The sequence below is a fragment of the Sciurus vulgaris genome, assembly GCF_902686455.1.
Source record: "Sciurus vulgaris genome assembly, chromosome: 5".
Lineage (NCBI taxonomy): Eukaryota > Metazoa > Chordata > Mammalia > Rodentia > Sciuridae > Sciurus > Sciurus vulgaris.
Window position 1 is genome coordinate 140,943,610 of NC_136465.1, and position 18,724 is coordinate 140,962,333.

At 37.4% G+C, this 18,724-nt stretch overlaps 1 protein-coding gene across 1 annotated transcript in view; it reads right to left on the reverse strand.

Moving 5' to 3' along the window:
• Positions 1-17,444, reverse strand: part of PAWR (pro-apoptotic WT1 regulator) — a 123,993-nt gene extending 106,549 nt beyond the window's left edge. The window contains exons 1-2 of the mRNA XM_079141183.1: positions 17,395-17,444; positions 16,582-17,250 (exon numbers count right to left, since the gene is read on the reverse strand). Coding sequence (XP_078997309.1) covers positions 16,582-17,097 — 516 coding nt within the window. The 5' untranslated portion in view covers positions 17,098-17,250; positions 17,395-17,444. The remainder of the gene's footprint in view (positions 1-16,581; positions 17,251-17,394) is intronic.
• Between the last annotated feature and the right edge of the window lie 1,280 nt (positions 17,445-18,724).

The following is an 18,724-nucleotide window of genomic DNA, read 5'->3' on the forward strand; positions in this document are numbered from 1 at the left end:
TTTTTTAAAAATCAATAAATGAGATGGCATCAAACTAAAAAGTTTCTTCATAGCCAAGGAAAGAATCAAGGTTATGAAGAGAGAACTTACAGAATGGGAAAAAATCTTTGCCAACGGCACCTCAGATACAGCACTAATCTCTAGGATAAACAGGGAACTCAAAAAACTTAACACCAAAAAAACAAATAACTAAATTAATAATGGGCAAAGGAACTGAAGAGGCACTTCCCAGAAGAAATATGATGAGTCAGTCAACAAATATATGAAAAACTCTTCAACATTACTAGCAATTAGAGAAATGCAAATTAAAATCACATTGAGATTTCATTTCATTCTAGTCAGAATGGCAATTATCAAAAAAACAAGTAACAATAAATGTTGGTGAGGATGTGAAGGAAAAAGTACACTCATACATTGCTGGTGGGACTGCAAATTGGTGCAACCACAATGGAAAGCAGTATGGAGACTCCTCAGCATATACACAAAGGACTTAAAATCAGTATACTATAGAGCTATAGAGACACAGCCACATCAATATTTACAGTAGCTCAATTCACAATAGCTAAGCTATGGAACCAATCTAGGTGCCCTGCAACTGATGAAAGGATAAAGAAAATGTGGTGTATGTATATATACAATGGAATATTATTCAGCCATAAAGAATGAAATTATGGCATTTGCTGGTAAATAGATGGAACTGGAGACTATCATGATAAGTGAAATAAGTCAATCCTTCCAAACCAAAAGCCGAATGTTCTCTCTGATATGCAGGTGATGACCCACAATCAGTGGGAAGAGGGGACAGGAAGAAAGGGGGTTCAGAATTGGAAAGACAGAATGAATTGGAATAACTTTCCTATGTTCATATATGAATACGAGTCCAGTGTAACTCCACATCATGTACAACCACAAAAATGGGAAGTTATACTCCAGGCATTAGATATGTCAAAATACATTCTACTGTCGTATATAACTAAAAAGAATAAAAAAAAAAAAAAAAAGAAGAAAAGAAAGAAAGCCAGGCAGAAAGAAAGCAATTACTCTTTAGAGGGCTTGCCTTTCTGACATTTCACCAAATAAATGAAAACTAAACATTTCTTTCTAAGGATCTTCAGGAAAGTCAAAGAGATTTGTTTTTTTTTTTTTTTGAACACCTGATCAGATATTTAGCAGAAAACTACACAAAAGTTATAGATCTGGAACAAAAAGTGATATGATTAATATTTGAACATAAATATATCCTATTTGACATGATCAGATAAATATCTTCTCAAAGTTTTATGTACTTTTTATAAAGTTTCTTATAAAAATACTATCATTAGACAAAATATTTTTATGTCCCTCTTTCGGAAACTGCCTTAATAATTTAACTGCCATAATAATTGAACAAATGATATTAGGTAACAGTTTTTATAGATATTCTTGATCAATCTGAGGAAGTTTCCATCTATTCCCAGTACTAAGAAATCTTGTCATGAATGGGTACTGTTTTGTCACATGCTTTTTCTGCATCTATTGATATCATCATGAGGTTTTTCTTCCTCAGCCTGTTGATACGATGACATTCACTGACACATTAATTGACTTTCAAATGTTGAACCTGCTTTGCATGTTTGGGATAAACTGTACATGTCATGATATGTATTTCTTCTCATACTAGGCAAGATTCTTACTATGCTATTGTTCAGTTTCCTAATATGAATAATATGAGGATAATAATAGTACTTGGTTCATATAATTGTGGAAAACTACAAAATGAGTAAATATATATAAAATGGGCTTAGAACAATGTCTAGCATTTAAATACTCAAAATGTTAGATCCAAATAGAGAAGAGGCTCAATAATGATCTGCATTCAAAGGTTGATTTCTATAATATATTCTCATACCGCACAAATAGCATTGTAAAATATTATTAGTTCATAGCATCAACGTTAACTGAACTGTTCTAAACAAAGACAGTAATCACCTTTGTTGTTTTTCTCACAAAAAGTATTGTCAGTTCTACTTCCAAAATATAACCCATGTGTAATCCTTTCTCACCATTATCCATAACACCACCTGTTTGTTCTCTCTCTTCTGTAACTGCTGCAAATGGTCCTTCTCTTCCCTCCCACACAAAACCCAGTCTTTACCAAGAATTTAGAGTGGATCTTTCTGAGGCCTAAGTTAAACCAAGTCTGTCCCCTGCTTCAACAAGGGAGCGGCTCCCCAATGCACTTAGAATACTGAGTCCAGACTCTAACATGACCTGGTACCTGCCTGTTCTCTTCTCATCTATATCACTGTAGCTATACACCTTTTTAATATAAGTTGAATACTCCAAGAAGCTACCTACCTCACAGTCTTTGCATTTCTGTACCCTCTACCTAGAAAACTTTCTCCTTAGCTCAGATAGGCTCTTTTCCAAAATTCAGATCTCAATTCAAAAGGCTGTTCACATTTTACTCTTGAAAATTTCAAATACATACAGCAGTAGAGAAAATAATGAGTATTCATTTGTCCATTGCCACAATTTCAACAACTGTCAGTTTTACCTACACTTCTATTTATTGTCCCTCCCATACCATAAGCAAATCCCAAACATATTTTACCTTTAAATATACCAGCGTACAATCTCTAAGGGGATTCCTTTAAACTATATAATTACAACTAATTCCTCAATATTATCAAGTAACCTTCCAGATGTCAACTTTCTCAATTACTATGATCATTATTAAGTGAGCCAATTTAATCATATATCTGTCAGGCTATGTCATACAAAGAGCTAGAGGGAAACTCCAAAGTTAGAGAAGAAGGGATTTGTCCCTTCAAGTTTGCCTCTTAGAACTTTCTGCTTTCTCCCTAAGTTTTACCTTAGCCTCATTTCTTCACTGTGCCAGTTCTAATTCAAGTGGCAGCAGCTGAAAACAGCCCCCTTCTCTCAGTTTCATCTCCTCAGGCCTGCAACATGCTTTTAAAAAAATGTTAACACTTATTCCTAGTTCTAAAAGTGATAGTTGTTTCCTGCAGCTGCTACATCCATGATGTCTCAGTATTCTCTGCTTGCATATTGTTACCTAATCATTCTTTATATTAACTTCTCAGTTAATAATGGCTGTGGTTTCTGTCTCCTAACTGGAGATTCCATGCTGATGAAAGTATAGTTTCTTAGCTCATTAATAAAGATAAATAATAATATGAAGCTAATCAGAATGTAATTACTCTAATATAGGTATGATTTGTGCAAACTACAGATAAGAGCTAAGATTAAACAGAACACTTTATATTAGCATTTTGATTCCTCACAAAAGCACCTTACAAATGGTCAAATTTATCCACTTAAAATTTTCAAAAATTGAAAAATTTTTAAAAAATCAAGAAAATATGATACCACTTTTGACTTTCAATTCTCTTGCATCAGACATAAAAAATAAATTCAGGTCTTTAATATTCACAGTTAATTTTAATATTCACAGTTAATCTGCATATGGATTAACCATGATTGATTATACTCTCAGCTCTCCCAGATATTATAAACCACTTACTTCTTTTTAAGATAATAAGGTCTTTGATTCATCCTTCTCTAACAAACAACTTCTACATCAGAACAAGCAGGAAAGAAATTTAAAAATGAAATAATAAATTAAAAACATGAAAGCAGGCTTAAGAATGTGACAGTGACCTCAGTGTAAAGTGGAAGCACAGGGGGAAAAAAAAGCAAGGAAGCAAGGGCAAAGTTGGCAACTAATTTCTCAAATCAAAAATTCAGTATGATGGCTGGGTTTGTGGCTCAGTGGTACAGCACCTGCCTAACACATGTGAGGCCCTGAGTTCGATCCTCAGCACCACATAAAAATAAAATAAAGGTATTGTGTTCATCTACAACTAAAAAATATATTTTGGAAAAGTTCAGGATGGCTTATCCTCCCTGTACTTTGCTTTCCTCATCAGTAAATAGGACAAACACTGACCTCCCTAGAGCTCTTCTAAAGATTAAACAAGTTAATATGTATAAAGGACTTATAATAGTACTGGGCCTGTAAGCAAACAGATGTTATCTAATATTAATATGTCTTCCTCATTCTAAAATACATTTCTTCACTCATAATCAAAACAGTAAAATATTCTAAACTTCAATGAGTAGTATAAACAATTTCTGGCTTAACTGTTGTCTTTGAAATAACTCAATAATCATAAACCCCCCTAAGTACTCCAACTGAAGACACTAGCATAGTTAAATAGATATTAAACTGAGAACATGTTAATCAACTTTTTCTATTAACAAAGAAATATACCGGGCATGATGGCACACACCTGTAATCCCAGCAGCTCAGAAGGCTGAGGCAGGAGGATGGTGAGTTCAAAGCCAGCCTCAGCAAAAGCGAGATGCTAAGCAACTCAGTGAGATCCTGTCTCTAAATAAAATACAAATAGGACTGGGGATATGGCTCAGTGGTCAAGTGCCCCTGAGTTCTAACCCTGGTACCTGCCTCCCTAAAAAAAAAAAACCACAATTTTAAAAAAAGTGATTATTAACATCTCTGCTTTGAAAAAGTTTAAAATAATATTTATATCAAAAGGTAAGGTAGGTTATAAAAATGTACACATATTAACTACAACATATAAAAATAAAAAGAGGGGTTGGGGATATAGCTCAGTTGGTAGAATGCTTGCCTAGCATGTACAAGATTCTCAGTTTAATCCCTAGCACCACCAAAAAAAGGAAAAATGGAAGAAAATGTGTCAAACTACAGTTGATCTTGCACAATCTTGGCTTTGCGGTTTTATTTCAAATGTCTTACAATAAGAAGCCATTCTTTGTGTCATAAAAATAAATAAATAAACATTATTCCTAAAACGTAGTTCGGAGAAGCACTTAAGTTCCTCAAAGATGTAAGAGGGGAAAGAGAGGGAGGGAACGTTTGTAGAAGGTGAATAAATACTACATAGGAAATTATTCAAAGGCAATGCCCATCCTTAAGCATTTGTATTTCAAGAACAGGAAGAACCTGAGAATGGAGCAAACATCTGCTTCTATATTTAGTGCAGGGCGAAGTCTAAACTCAGAGACAACATAAAGCTATAAACGTCTCCATGGTTAGTTACACTCAGATCAGACCGTGGCAATTTAATATCACCAGAGTCCTTCATCTCCATTCCATTTGGCTCGCCTCTAAAGTCATTCACAAATTTATTCATTAGAATTATTTTTGCAATCAAAAGAATCATTTGATAAAACTTTGGATCCTAGCCTTTAGTTTCCTTCTAACCCATGGAGAAATTTATTTATTCTATTACATGCCCTACTATTTTGTGTTATTTACAACTTTATTTTTCTCTTTTGGCAGTACTGGGGATTGAGCTCACAGGTATTCTACCAATGACAGCAGCATCCCCAGCCCTTTTGATTTTAAGATAGGGCTCACTAAGTTGCTGAGGCTGGTCTCCAAATTCCAATACTCCTGCCTTAGCTTTCAGAGTAGCTGGGATTACAGGTGTGCACCACCACACCCACCTTACCACTCTTGAATAAGCCATGTGTCCCTGAACAAGAAACTCCTCTTAATGATTTCATATTAAAAACAGGCAAATGTTTCCCTTTCCAGAAACTGTGAGAGTTACTGTATAAATAGGTATGGACAGAGGAGGGAAGTGCCCAGCCAAAAATACTAACAAAGAATAGCAGAATAATTCTGAATTTTGGGCATGTCATTCAGAAGATTCCATCACAACTGGTCCTTATCATTCCTCTTTTTAAGTGTTCTCCATTCACTCCCCACCATCAATTCTCTGCACATCAAAGTTTTCTGTGTTAGAATACATCCTACTTATTTCCAATGATGATAATCAATGTGTGGGCAGAGGCATCCAGGCAAATATGGAATCGAAGTCAAGTTCTACCAGTATAGCATCTGGGCAAGTCACAACTTCTTTAAGGCTCAACTTCCTCATCAGGAAAAAAAATCCAACTTGTGAATTAATGTGAAAATCGGAAATAACATGAAAAGTGCCCTGTTCAGTGCTGGGCAGTAGACATGCTCTGTGATTCTGTACATACTATGTGCTCTACCTAGAATGTTACCGTCCCCCCTCTCCACTTGGAAAATCCTTCTTACCAGTTAAGACCCAGAGAATAATATACCTCCCACTTAGAAAATCCTTCTTACCAATTAAGACCCAGGGAATGATACCACATCATCCTATGTAAAGCATTCCCTGGCTCCCTTATATAATTAGTGGCTCCTTTTCCTGTGCTAGTTCAGGAATGTGTTCTTTTCTCCATCATAGTTCTTATTATATTAAATTATAATTATTTATTATCTTTTTTCCTGAAAGAAGACCAGTAGCTCCTTAAGGTCTAGTGAATACCTATAGTTATCACTGAGCCTGGAGCCTAGAGCCAGGCACTCAAATGTTTCTGAAAAAAATCAACTAAAAAGATCTAAGAAAAATGATATAGCATTCAAGAAAAGGAAATAACGAGGGCAAATGTTACACATTAGTCAAATAGGATGAAAATTAAAAAGCTGTCACATTTGCAATTAGGTAACAAGCAACTTTAAAATGATCAATTTCGACAAAATAGAAGAACAGAGCAATAAAATGGAAGTCAACTGGTAAAAGAATGCATTTTAAAAGTGAAAAAGTAAGGGAAAAATGTTAAATTGGGGCTCAGTGGTAGAGTGCTTGCCCTGCATGTATGAGGCCCTAGGTTCGATCCTCAGCACCACATAAAAAAATTAATACTATAAAGGTATTGTGTCCATCTACAATAAAAAAATTTAAGAAAAAAGAAAATGAGTCAGAATTAATGGAACATTTGTGCATGGCAAGATAAACCAAGAGGCAGAGGCTACCTATTTGAGAGAGAAGGAATAAAAATAATCCAATGAGAGGAAGTGCTAGAAGTAGGAAATAATGCTGAACTCTGCTAGAGGTAAGAAAAATGAAACTTAAATGCAACTTAAGTTTTTAAGTAAAAGCGGTATGGAGTTAGGCACAGTGGCACAAGCCTAAAATCCCAGAAACTCAGGAGGCTAAGGCAGAAGGATAGCAAGTTCAAGGCCAGCCTGGGAAATGTAGTGAGATAAGGGTTGGGAATACAGCTGGAGCAGTAAAGCACCCCTGGTTCAACCCCAGTATGGGGAGTGGGTAGGAACAAGGGCAGTCTGGGAAGATCATTTAATGTTTTTTATAATGTACTATTTTATCTCTAAAGACTTTTCCAGCTCAAAACATCCAGTGATAGAACTTTTAATACCAATGAAATATCTCTCCTATCAATCCTTTCCTTCCCTACTCCACTGCCCTAGCAATAAGTATTGATATACTCTTGAGGAATCCCACTCCTAATCATTCTATTCCTACCCTTTTCTCTGTAGCATTACTTAGATTGGTCTTCCCATATCACTTTTATATATTTTAGATTAATATGATATGGATATTTATGGACACATAAATATGAACATTATACATATACTATAGTTTGTTTTTTAAATGTGGATTTGTTCCAATTCAATTAATGTTAGGGAACAAGTTAACCCTAATACTAATTTTGCATTTGCTTTTGTATAAATACAAGAAACACTAGGTAAGCCCCAAAACTGCAAACAAACCACATAGAAATACACACCTCAAACATCTACTAGGTCCCTCAGTTTACTCCATGTTTTGTCACATTCATCTTCAACTGATATAACATTTTGAATCCAATTTCAAGAAACTCTCCTATCACTTCACAATAATTCCCAAGCTACCACCCTTTGACACCCACTTTTATTTTTTAAAAAAGTCATTGTTTTTCAAGGTAAAGTATCTTATTATTGTAGTATTAATGTATTTCTTAACCATTTAACACTTGCCAAACTGCTAGTCTTAAATTTTCTCGCTTTTTACATACCACTCACCAAGTTGAGTGGTGTACCCCAATCCAATTTCACATGCCCTACAATTTTTAAATGACAATTTTGCAAATCTTTATGAGTCTGGGAAACTTAAATGTTGAATTATACCTTGCATGTGTTTATAATTACTGCAGCTCTGACCACTAATTTCCCAATAAAATCAAAGGTTATAAAGGAGAAAACTAACAACAAAAACTTATGGATACCCTTTACAATTACCTGAAGGGTCTAATATAAGACACTTTGACCCACACACTTTTATTGAAGAATGTTTCAGCAAATGTAAAATATGAAAAAATGAAATTAAGAGCTCTTTATCTAAGACAACTTATTTATCTGCTAATATGGAAGTCATATAATATGGCAGAGTAGTAGTCTTTTCCTAGTAAAGTAATACTTAAAGCATTTTAATATCAAACAGTGCAAAACACAACCATCCCTATTTTTGAAAAATAACACCATAAAAAATGCTCGTATTGTGAGCTGGGGTTGTAGCTCAATGGTAGAGTGCTTGTCGCGCACACATAGGGCACTGGGTTCAATCCTCAGCACTACATATAAATAAATAAAATCAAGGTACAGTGTCCATCTATAACTAAAAATATTTTTAAATGCTCATATTTATGTGTACACAGAAATACAAATATACACATGAAAATCTACATTTATAGTGTAGTTTCATTTTTTATTATACAGACAGAAATAAGATTAGAAACACTAATATAAATATGTGTAAGGCAATAGGTTTTTCTCTTTTCTTGAACTAACTTCCACAAGGAACTATATTGACCATATTACCTTTTTTTAAACGTTATTTGTACCTGAAGAAAAATATTAAGATTATGTATATTTGGTTCAGATCAACTTTGCATGCATTATAGAATATCAAGAAGTCAAATTGTAAAACTTAAAACTAACTACTGGGACTATTTCAGTTAAAATCTTAATTTTTATTCATGCTTCTTGAGCACCATCTTCTGAATGTCAATTCTGTACTTCCTGAGATTTACATTCTTTTTAAATACTAAAAAAACTTTGAAAGAAACTCCAAAGTAGAAAATCAATTCATATTTTATATAATCTGCAAATTCTCAAAGAAATAACAGTAAGTAGTTTGCCTACACACCCTTAGAAGCTTAGTCAAATTATATCTTAATTTTATTACGAAACTTGTTTTAATTTTGTATTTCAAATATTTTGTTTATCCTATTCATTTATTTCCCCTAGAGTTTATTATAGAGCCTAAAAATAAATTTTCAACTGTCATAAAATTGTAATCTACAACATGAATTTTCTCCTATCTGTTAATTTCAATAACACCCTAACAAAATTCTCATTTCCAAATACTCTGCTCTATTTCCTTAACTACAACCCAAAAGGTACCTATTGAAAACTACACTGTGACACAAAAAGCAGTTGAAATCTCTAAATACAAGCAGAGAATAAACATTACACATCAACAATTATCAATGTTACCTATACAATAATTATAATTTACAATTTGAGCATTTTTATTGTTACTAAACAATCTACATGCAAAGATGTGAATTTGTTGGAGCTGTTTCTACCTTCCCTCCCCTCTCCACCCCTCCAATACTGGGAACTGAACCCAAACACTCCTACATAAAAGGCAAGTGTTTTACCACCAAGCTACATCCCTAGACTTTTATTTTTTTATTATTATTATTTTGAGACAGGGTCTCACTAAATTGCACAGACTGACCTTTAATTGGTAATCCCTCTGCCTAAACTCCTCTGCCTAATCTGGTAGGATTACCAGATGTGCATCACTCCACCCAGCTGTTTCTATCTTTGAAATGCATAATTTTGCTACTTTTAGAAATTAAGTATTCCAGTTTCATTCACACATGATATCCAGTGTATTATTAAGTAACCTAAGGAAATAATAATAGCTAAAGCTAAAGTTGATTATATACAGTAGATACTATGGCTATACCACAAATGCCTAAAATTTAAACTGAATGTTGCCTCAGCCATTAAACAAATATGTTAACAATTAATTGTTAGTCAAGGCCAATAGTCTAATATGTAAGAGTAGAAAACAATACTTGCACTCGATACTACTTTGACAAAACGGCCAAAAAAGTATTTTAAGAGTCTGAATTGCTAATTATTAAACACATTTGTAAGAGTAATTAATATACTTTTCCTTAAAATATGTAAAAAGGAAAAATGAGTGACAGTTAAGTTCTAATTGCCCTCTAAGAATTACAGGGTTTTGTTTTGTTTCTATAGTACAGGCTTCTGACAAATTCTGGACATAAGTAAAAGAGGCACAACATTTTGCACTAAACAAATGACATTACAGAAATGTTTAAAGTGCTTTGAATTGCAAAGTAACTCAAGTTGTCTTTGTCAAAATATATATAAACATATTAACATACACAAGTTTTTCAGCAGATGTGGTAGCACACACAAATAATCTTGGTGACTCAGGAGGCTGAAGCACGATGATTCCAAGTTCAAGACCAGCCTAAAAACTTGGTGAGAAGGGTCTCAAACAATAAAAAGGGCTGAAGAAGTAGCTCAGCAGTAAAAGCATCCCTGGGTTCAATACCCAGCACCACAAATAATTTAGCATTCTTATAAGAGGTTTCCATTACACATCAACAGACAATTATCAATGTGACCTACACAATAATTCTAATTTACATTTTGAGCATTTTTTAAAGATTTTTACAAACATTTTGTTTGATCCATACAATAAGCCTGTTTGATGTTCAGGATCAATTTCATTTGGGGATATCAATAAACCAGTTTCAAGGAATTTTAAGTCAGTTCTTCCCAAACTTTTAGTATATACAAGAATCACTCAACAACATGTTAAAATGCAGTCTCAGGTAACTCCCCACACCAACACTGATCCCAGAAGTCTGCATGTAAAACAAACACAGGTAATATTGGCACTCCAGCCACATATTTTCTGACATTATTTTCAGTAAAACAACTAAATCTATAAGTGGTCTAAAAGTTCATTTTTTTCCCTCTGAATCGATGTTCCCAAATGTTTAGACAGAGCTTTACAGATCTCTGTGAAAGATATCTAAAAATTTAGATATATCTAAAATATTATATTTGGTTAAATTAAATATCTCTTCTACCAAATTTCAGTGCAAACCAATGGCAGTTGTAAGAATCCAGGTTTTAAGGAACTTAAAATTGAGATGATTCTACCACAATTTCTCTTCCCAGTGAAGTAGAGGAAAAGCTGATAATGAATTGTTTTAAGTGATTATAAGCTTCTCATAGTTTGAATACCATTGTGTTTTACTTTGACTTAAAACTTAGCTACTAAAGGTTCTTGGAACATAATAAAAAATTAAGATGAAAATATAAAAGCACCTACAATACAACTTTGTGAATGTTCTAAAATTCATTAAACTGAGCTAGATTTTTGTTTGTTTGTACTGTACTTCAGGATCAAACCCAGAGCTTTGTGCATGTTAGGCAATCATTCTACCCTGAGATATATGCCCAACCCCTAACTGTTCACATTAAAAGAGAAAATTTTATGGAATGTGAATGATCTCAATTTTAAAAAAGAAAAAACAAGAAGCACTGAGAAATTTCCAACCTTAATATTTACCAATAAATTTAGTTTCTAACACACTGTATCAGCATTACTATTAAATAACAATTACTTTCTGGCCAGCATCATAGGTGCTAAAAACCAAAAGAGATATAATAAAGAGCACAAAATAGGCCACTAGCTTGATAATGACTAAGAATTTTAATGCCATTATCTACACATTTACTTTCTCTCAATTTTTTCCAAAGTTCATTTTTTTTTAAATAAAAAATAAAGGGCATTTATTGGTTCATGTAATTTAATCCACTTCACCTTTTACAAACAAGTTCAATTTCAAAATCTGTAGTAATATTAGTATCATGTTTTACAAAAAAAACTTTGTATTTTTAAAACTAGATATACAATATGTAATAAGTATAGTAAGATGACTATTAACAGAATGTGAAAGCAAACTATTTCTACCTCTTTCTATACATATGACCTCAGGCAGGCAAAAAACTTATTTAGAGCTCTCTGCCCAGTTTTCCCTAAGTGTCCCTTTGTATAATGATAATTAAATACAACAATATATACAAAGTGCTTAGAACAGAGTCTGGTACTTAATAAGCATACTATCAATGTCACCTACTTTCATTATGCAATTATAATTGCTATAAGAAATTATTATTGCAACTCATTACAAATCCTGATAACATTAAAATTTCAATTTACCAATGAGCTTGAAGATTAAGAAAGTTGGGCTTAATAAGTTATTAAGCAGTTTCAGTGTTTATACTATATTGATTCCAGTCACAGTCCAATTTTCTCCAACTCTGAGTCATTATTATTTTTCTTCCAACTCATCACACAAAAAGGTAGATAGTCTGGAACATAATGGTAATACCAAAAAACATTTCTTAGTCTACCTGGATTATAAAGTATACTAAGTAGAACAAGCTCTATGCAATTACTCAGTAAATATATTGAATAATTTTGACTTAAATTGTGTTCATGCAAAAGTGTGTTATATACATTAAATGCTCCTTTTTCCTCTCTTTTACATCCTGAGTTCAAATTATGGATTAGTAACCCATCCTGACAGAAAATATATCATTAATTAATATTCAAGTCCATATTTTTGGACCACTAACCAAAAATAAAATTACATTTTGCTGATAGTATGATGTCCAAAATTTTGCCAAGCAAACTGTAGATTAAACAGTCAGAAAGCAATCTCTAAACCTATAAATTTTATCTTAATTTCTATTCAATTCCATGCTTTCACTGTTTTTTTTTTTCAGATATTTAAATTATTTTACATTTAAGTAAAAAGTTAAGAAAAACCTAAGGAAATACAATAAATAATGCAAAGTAGTTTAAATCTTTAAAATTTCCTTTTCTGCAGCAAGCGCACGTGCGCACGCACACACACCCACACATACACATACGCAAAACCACATAGAAACATTTAAAATTGTGCTCTATCACAGTCTATGTGATCTTTTTAACTGACACATAATAATTGTATATATTTCTGTCTGTGATCTTGAGTCATTTAAGCTCTAAAAGGCACCATTTTTTCCTCTGGAAATGGGGGGGCGGGGGGAAGAGTACCATCATGTGAGACTGTTCTGAGCATTAAGAGAGCACATAAAGCACTTTAGCCAACAACTGTGCAAAAATAAGTTTTACTATGCTAACTTTTATACTTTAACTTTTTATACTTCAATGCTACTCCTACCTATGGAAAGATTATATTTTCTATGGCAATCATCTCCATTAATTCATTCATGCAAACCTACTAGCAATGGTAGAAACTTCACAAGCACTCTGAGAACCAATGTACAATTACTGAGAAAGACCTCTTCAACTATCCCTCCTCTATGAGTTAGGTTCCCTGCTTAAGGGGTTATACTACTCCTAATGGTATTTATCATATTTCCTTATTTTGCTTGAGAGCACAGCTTGTTAAGAATGCCTTTGTTCATTTTGGTATCCCTAATTATAGTCCAATAGTTCTTAACCCTTACATTAGAGTTACATTGGGATCTTAAAAGTATCAATGCCTATGATCCATTCAAGATGCATTAAATCATAAATCATAAAGGAGAGGGAGTGGGTAGCAGAGAGGGTATAAAATCAGCATGGAAGAGAGTCACACATGATCTGCACTCTGATGCTTACAATATTATATTTATGTATGTGAGCACATATGTAGAAACAGAGATATAGAAATATTCATGACTCAAGTCAAGACTCTCAACCTCAAGAGTCTCTCCCAGTCCTATCATCTCTTGCCTTTAAATATAATATTTCTAATGAATAATCAATTACATGCTGCATTTCAATGATTTTTAAACTGTTATGTCTTAATCGTCTTTCTAGATTAGTCTTGCTTCTTCAGAATATACACTCCCTTATTTGTCTTGTTTCCTCCAGTGCTTAGGATATAGTGCCTTGAACACAAGACGTGTAATAAACATTTGCCTAATCTGATAAACATAAACAAAAATTAATGACAGGAGATATGTCACATCCAAATTATTCAATTTAGGCATGCTGTTACCAAAAAAAAATCTTTTTGTGAATAAAAACCACAGTTTATCTTATTAAAGAGCATCAGGATATTTGAACTTCTATAATCATCATACTTAGTATCCACCCTATATCCTATCCCCATCAGCCTGGGTGTTTTTGATGATTCTGGCAGTTTCAGTTTTTAACCTGCTTCCTTGCTAAAACTATCTCCTAGGTGATTTTGTTATCTTTAGGCGCTGTCACATATCTTTACAACAATATTATATGATACTCTAATGAGTTGATAAAAACCACAATTGTTTCACACAGATGTTTAATATGTAATTCCTGGTGGAACGTAAGTTTATCACTCACTAAAATAGGCTCTCTACATACAAACTACACACTAACATAAAATTGATTTGGAAAACTGAAAGTGGATCTTACTACGCATTAGATAAAATATAAGTGTACTTCTGACTATTGACAAATTGGTGATATTCATTCATCTATAGTATTTTTAGTACCTGAAAAGTTTATAAAATGTAATATATATAAAATGCAAAATGCCATTTAAAACAGGAGTGCTAAATTATATTAAGAACCTCCTACAGCAAGTGGCATTCTCACTGTTGAAAACTACTAGAAGAAATGGCATGTAATTCTAAAAAATATAAAGTCATGAAAATGATTTACCTTCAAAGTTTCTTGGCACATATTTCACTACCACTAAAACAATATTAAAGACTTTTTTAAAAATTGAAAATACGAGGAGGAGGCACTCAAGCAGTATGTCTGATAATTAGATACTGTGGTAAAATATTACTGTTTTGTTGGGTCCTACAGCTTGAAACAGATAGAGCCATAGTTACCACTAAAAGAAAGCAGTCCTCAATTCCCTATTCAATAAAAAAATTCCACACACAAAAAAGGGTATCCAGGGTTGTTTTGTTTTAAAGTAAGATTAAATTTAGGAGTTGCCAACACCCAAACGAAAAACATTCCAGAGTATTAGACTCAATTGTAGTGGGGAGTCATCTACATTCTCAGCACTATGTTCCCTCACTCAAAGCAAGAGTACTAACAAAGGATGTTTCTTAGGATCTCACAAGATACACCCTACTTATTTCCCCTAGTAAACATTGCTCTTGTTTTAAAGAAGTACTTGAAAAATAATCTTAGCACAAGCAGCCAGACAAAAAGTGAAGTTTAACATCTGCCAAGATATTTCCCAAAATAAGACCCCTGTCAGATGAACAGTGAGTGAAAGACTGAAAATGACAAATTCTCTTATTTGTACCACAGCTACTTTTAAAAATAAAGTTGAGGAATGCAAGGTTTTCCAAAGCCTTGTCTTCATTTTCCCCTTAATCTTCATATTTTTAAGTTAAAAAAACCTGGAAATTTGATTACCACTCTTACGAATTCCTTTTAAAGCAATTTAATGAATAACATATTTTATGCAAATAGCAAACCACAAAGGACAATTTTGCTGGCTGATAAAAATCTCTCTGAAACATTCAAACAAAAATACACCCTACAAAGACATATTCTGATTTTCTGGGTATGAAATCATATTAATACCTAAAAATTGAGGTATACTTGATAATACACCCTAACTTATTGCAAATGCTTTTACTTAAACCACAATTAAAGTTAGCAAATTCTTAATAAGTTATTTAGTGCGTAGCAAAATTGAGTAAATTAGAAGGCAAGGAGTAAAATGGGGAAAAAAAAATGCAAAACCTAAAGAGCCAATGAGATGTGCCTACTTTGGGGAAATAAGGGAGCTGAATCACTTCCCAAACATGGTGAGCTACTATTAAAGTAACTCAAACTTGTTGAGGATTGTTTTGTTTCAGGTAGAGGTGTGATTATGCACTCAGTAAAAGTGTTTATCAGTCATCTAATGAGATGCTACTGCTGCCTGCAGAAATGTTTGGAGACTGGTCAAAAATAACAAAAAAAAAAAAAAAAAACCCTACCACAATTGCTTTCCAGATATTTAAGTACAAGAAGGGACCTCTAAGCAAACAGAATTGTGAATTGTTACAGCATTCCTATTGTCCTAATAGGACTGGGGTGAGGGGGGAGCTGTTGGGGATCACAGTTTAAAAAGGATTTATATATGATACCATGCATACATTCACTGGATATACTCATCATGGGCTTATTAAGATAAAGCTATCTTGGATACTGCTAAGGCCAGATTTTCCTCACCGGTGCTTGTAAACACTAAGAGAAAGAGAAGATAAACTGATACCTTGAGACCGACACGTGGGAAACTAGAGTACGTCATCATCACCACTAATCAATTTTCCTAACTGATCAAGCATAAACAGATACGTCTAGGTAGACAAGTCTCGTTTCAGAAGTTGTCTTTCTACCACTCAAAACAAGTATGTATTCAGGATCTAAGACTTCATCCAGGAAGCTTGGAAAAGCACGTGTCCTACACTGTGGGTTTGGGGAACTTCCCAGGAAGTATTTGCTCAAAGCAAAACTCCATCACCCCCTGCCTGCCCAGCTCGGTCAAAGGATCAGCAGGACGAGTTCGGGAAAAACCTGGGCCCCGGGATCCGGGAGCCCTCGAGTGGGAGACGCCAGGCGGTGGCTGCCCAGGGAGCAGCCGTGGCCCCAGCCCGCTCACCTCTGCCGCGGGGATATTGACCACGCCGGTGGAGCGCCGCTTCTCCCGCAGCTTTCTCTTCTCGATCTGTCCCTTGCCTTTCCTGGCGCTGGGGCCCGAGCTCCTGCCCTTCTCCGGGGCGCTGTCCGGCTCCTCCTCGTCGCCCCGGGGTGGCGGTACCCCGGAGGCAGCAGCGGCTGAGGGCTCGTCCTCCGGCCGCCGCGGACCGGGGGTCGCCCGGGCCAGCGCGGCGGGGCCCACAGCGCAGTTCACGCCCCCAGGGCCGGGGGCAGCAGGTGCGGCCGTGCCGCCGGGGAGGTTGTTGTTGAGCTCGTTGGCCGCAGCGGCCGCCGCCGAAGTGCCCACCGCCCCAGCCAGGGGCTTCCCAGCCGCGTCGCTGCTGCCCCCGCCCGGAGCTGCCGGGCCCGGGGGGTTCTGCTTGGCGCGCATCTTCTCGCGCTTCGCCTTCCACTCCTCCAGGAAGTCTGTGGTGCTGCCGCTGAGGCCGCTGCTGGTCCGGTAGCCACCGGTCGCCATATTCCCAGCGGGGCCGGCCGGTGCTCACCTCAGCCGCCCACCCGGGCTCCCTGCTCCGGGTCCCCGCCGCAGCCTCCTTCTCGCAGCCCGGAGGATGCAAGGAACAGGACCCCCGGGCGCGGGCGAGCGCGAGTCCCCCAGCAGCCGGAGGGTCTAAAGAGAAACACAAAAGGGGGCGGGGAGGGGAGGCGTGAGGTCTTGGCCGGACTCGAGGGTCTGCCACCCGGCCGCTCCCCTCCGAGTTCCCCTAAAGCGCGTCCACTTGTCCCCGCCGGCTAGTAGACGACGCGTCCCCACCCGGCAAAGTTCTCCGAAGCACCTACACCTCGGGCCCGGAGGATCGCCGCCCCATGAGGGGTGGAGAGAGGGCGTGACCCCACCCCCCGGCCCGACCGCCCCATCCCATCGGGGTCCGCGCCGGCGGGGGACGAGGGACCATGGCCAGACCCCGCCACCTGTCGGCCCAAGTTAGCTCCGGCTCTTCGCTCTGGCCACCGCCGGTCGGAGTCCTCGCCACAGTCAACCCGGCTCCCGGGCAAGGCGCAGAGCCTCTAGCCCGCTCACGGAGGAGGCGGGGACGCGAGCATGAGTAGAGCGCTGGCGGCCCGAGAGCAGCCCCTTACCTCCAAGGAGCTGAGGCGCGGGACGGGTTCGGGACGGGCGCGGGACGAGGAGTGCGAGTCCCGGGTGAGCCCACGCTGCGGCGCGCCCTCTGGACGCGCGGAAGGAACGCAGCAAACTCGATATCCTGCTCTCCCAAGTCCCAGACTAGAAGGGAGGGAAGAAGAAAGGGAGGGAGCGAGGGGCGGGAGGGGAACCGAGCGGTGCCGAAGCGCGAGCGGAAAGGGCCGAGGGGCGCACGAGGGGCGCGGCTCCCGTTGAGGAGGAGGCGGTGCCCGGCGACGCCCCGCCCCCTGCGCTCAGGTGCGCGGCGCCGCGTTCGGCCTTCGGCTGCCGCCTGCCCTACGCCATCCGCTGGCCCGCCGCGCTCCGCCCGCGGCCGGCGGTCGCACTACACATTCCTGGGCCGCCAGTCCGGCCTCTTGGCGCCTGCGACTCTGGGGCAGGAATGGCACTCCACCGCCCTTCTCCCCGCTCCTTTCCTCCGACTCGCTGTTCTCCCACCACTCTTCCTTTTAAGTACATAATCTTATTTAAAGGAAAGTTTCAAATATTGCCAGGGAGGAAAGTGCGATCGACAAGTGATGATTCCGGACCTGACTGGCCCAGATGGGAAAATACCCACACGTTTCTCTTCTTGGTCGCTGACCCCTTTTCAGATGTATTAGGATGGTGGACATGAGAATAGAGTTGAAGCGAACCCAGTACCCTCCCAAGAAAACGCGTGTCCTGGTGAGAAGGGGTCTGCCCAATGCTAAACCTGTCCCTTAATTCTCAAGAGTTTACTATTACCTTAGACTTGCAGAAGTGTCAAACCTCCTTTCCACACTTTATTATATTGGCGATCCTGACCCTATTTGGAATTTTCCTCTGAACCTCCTCTTTATGGAACAGTGAATTCAGCAGCAAAAGTACTAAAGTTGCATTGAGTTTGATTTGAGATGAGCTGGGGCAGTGATAGTCTCTATTTTCCCGTCGTTACAAGATTTACAGTTATGGAAGATTT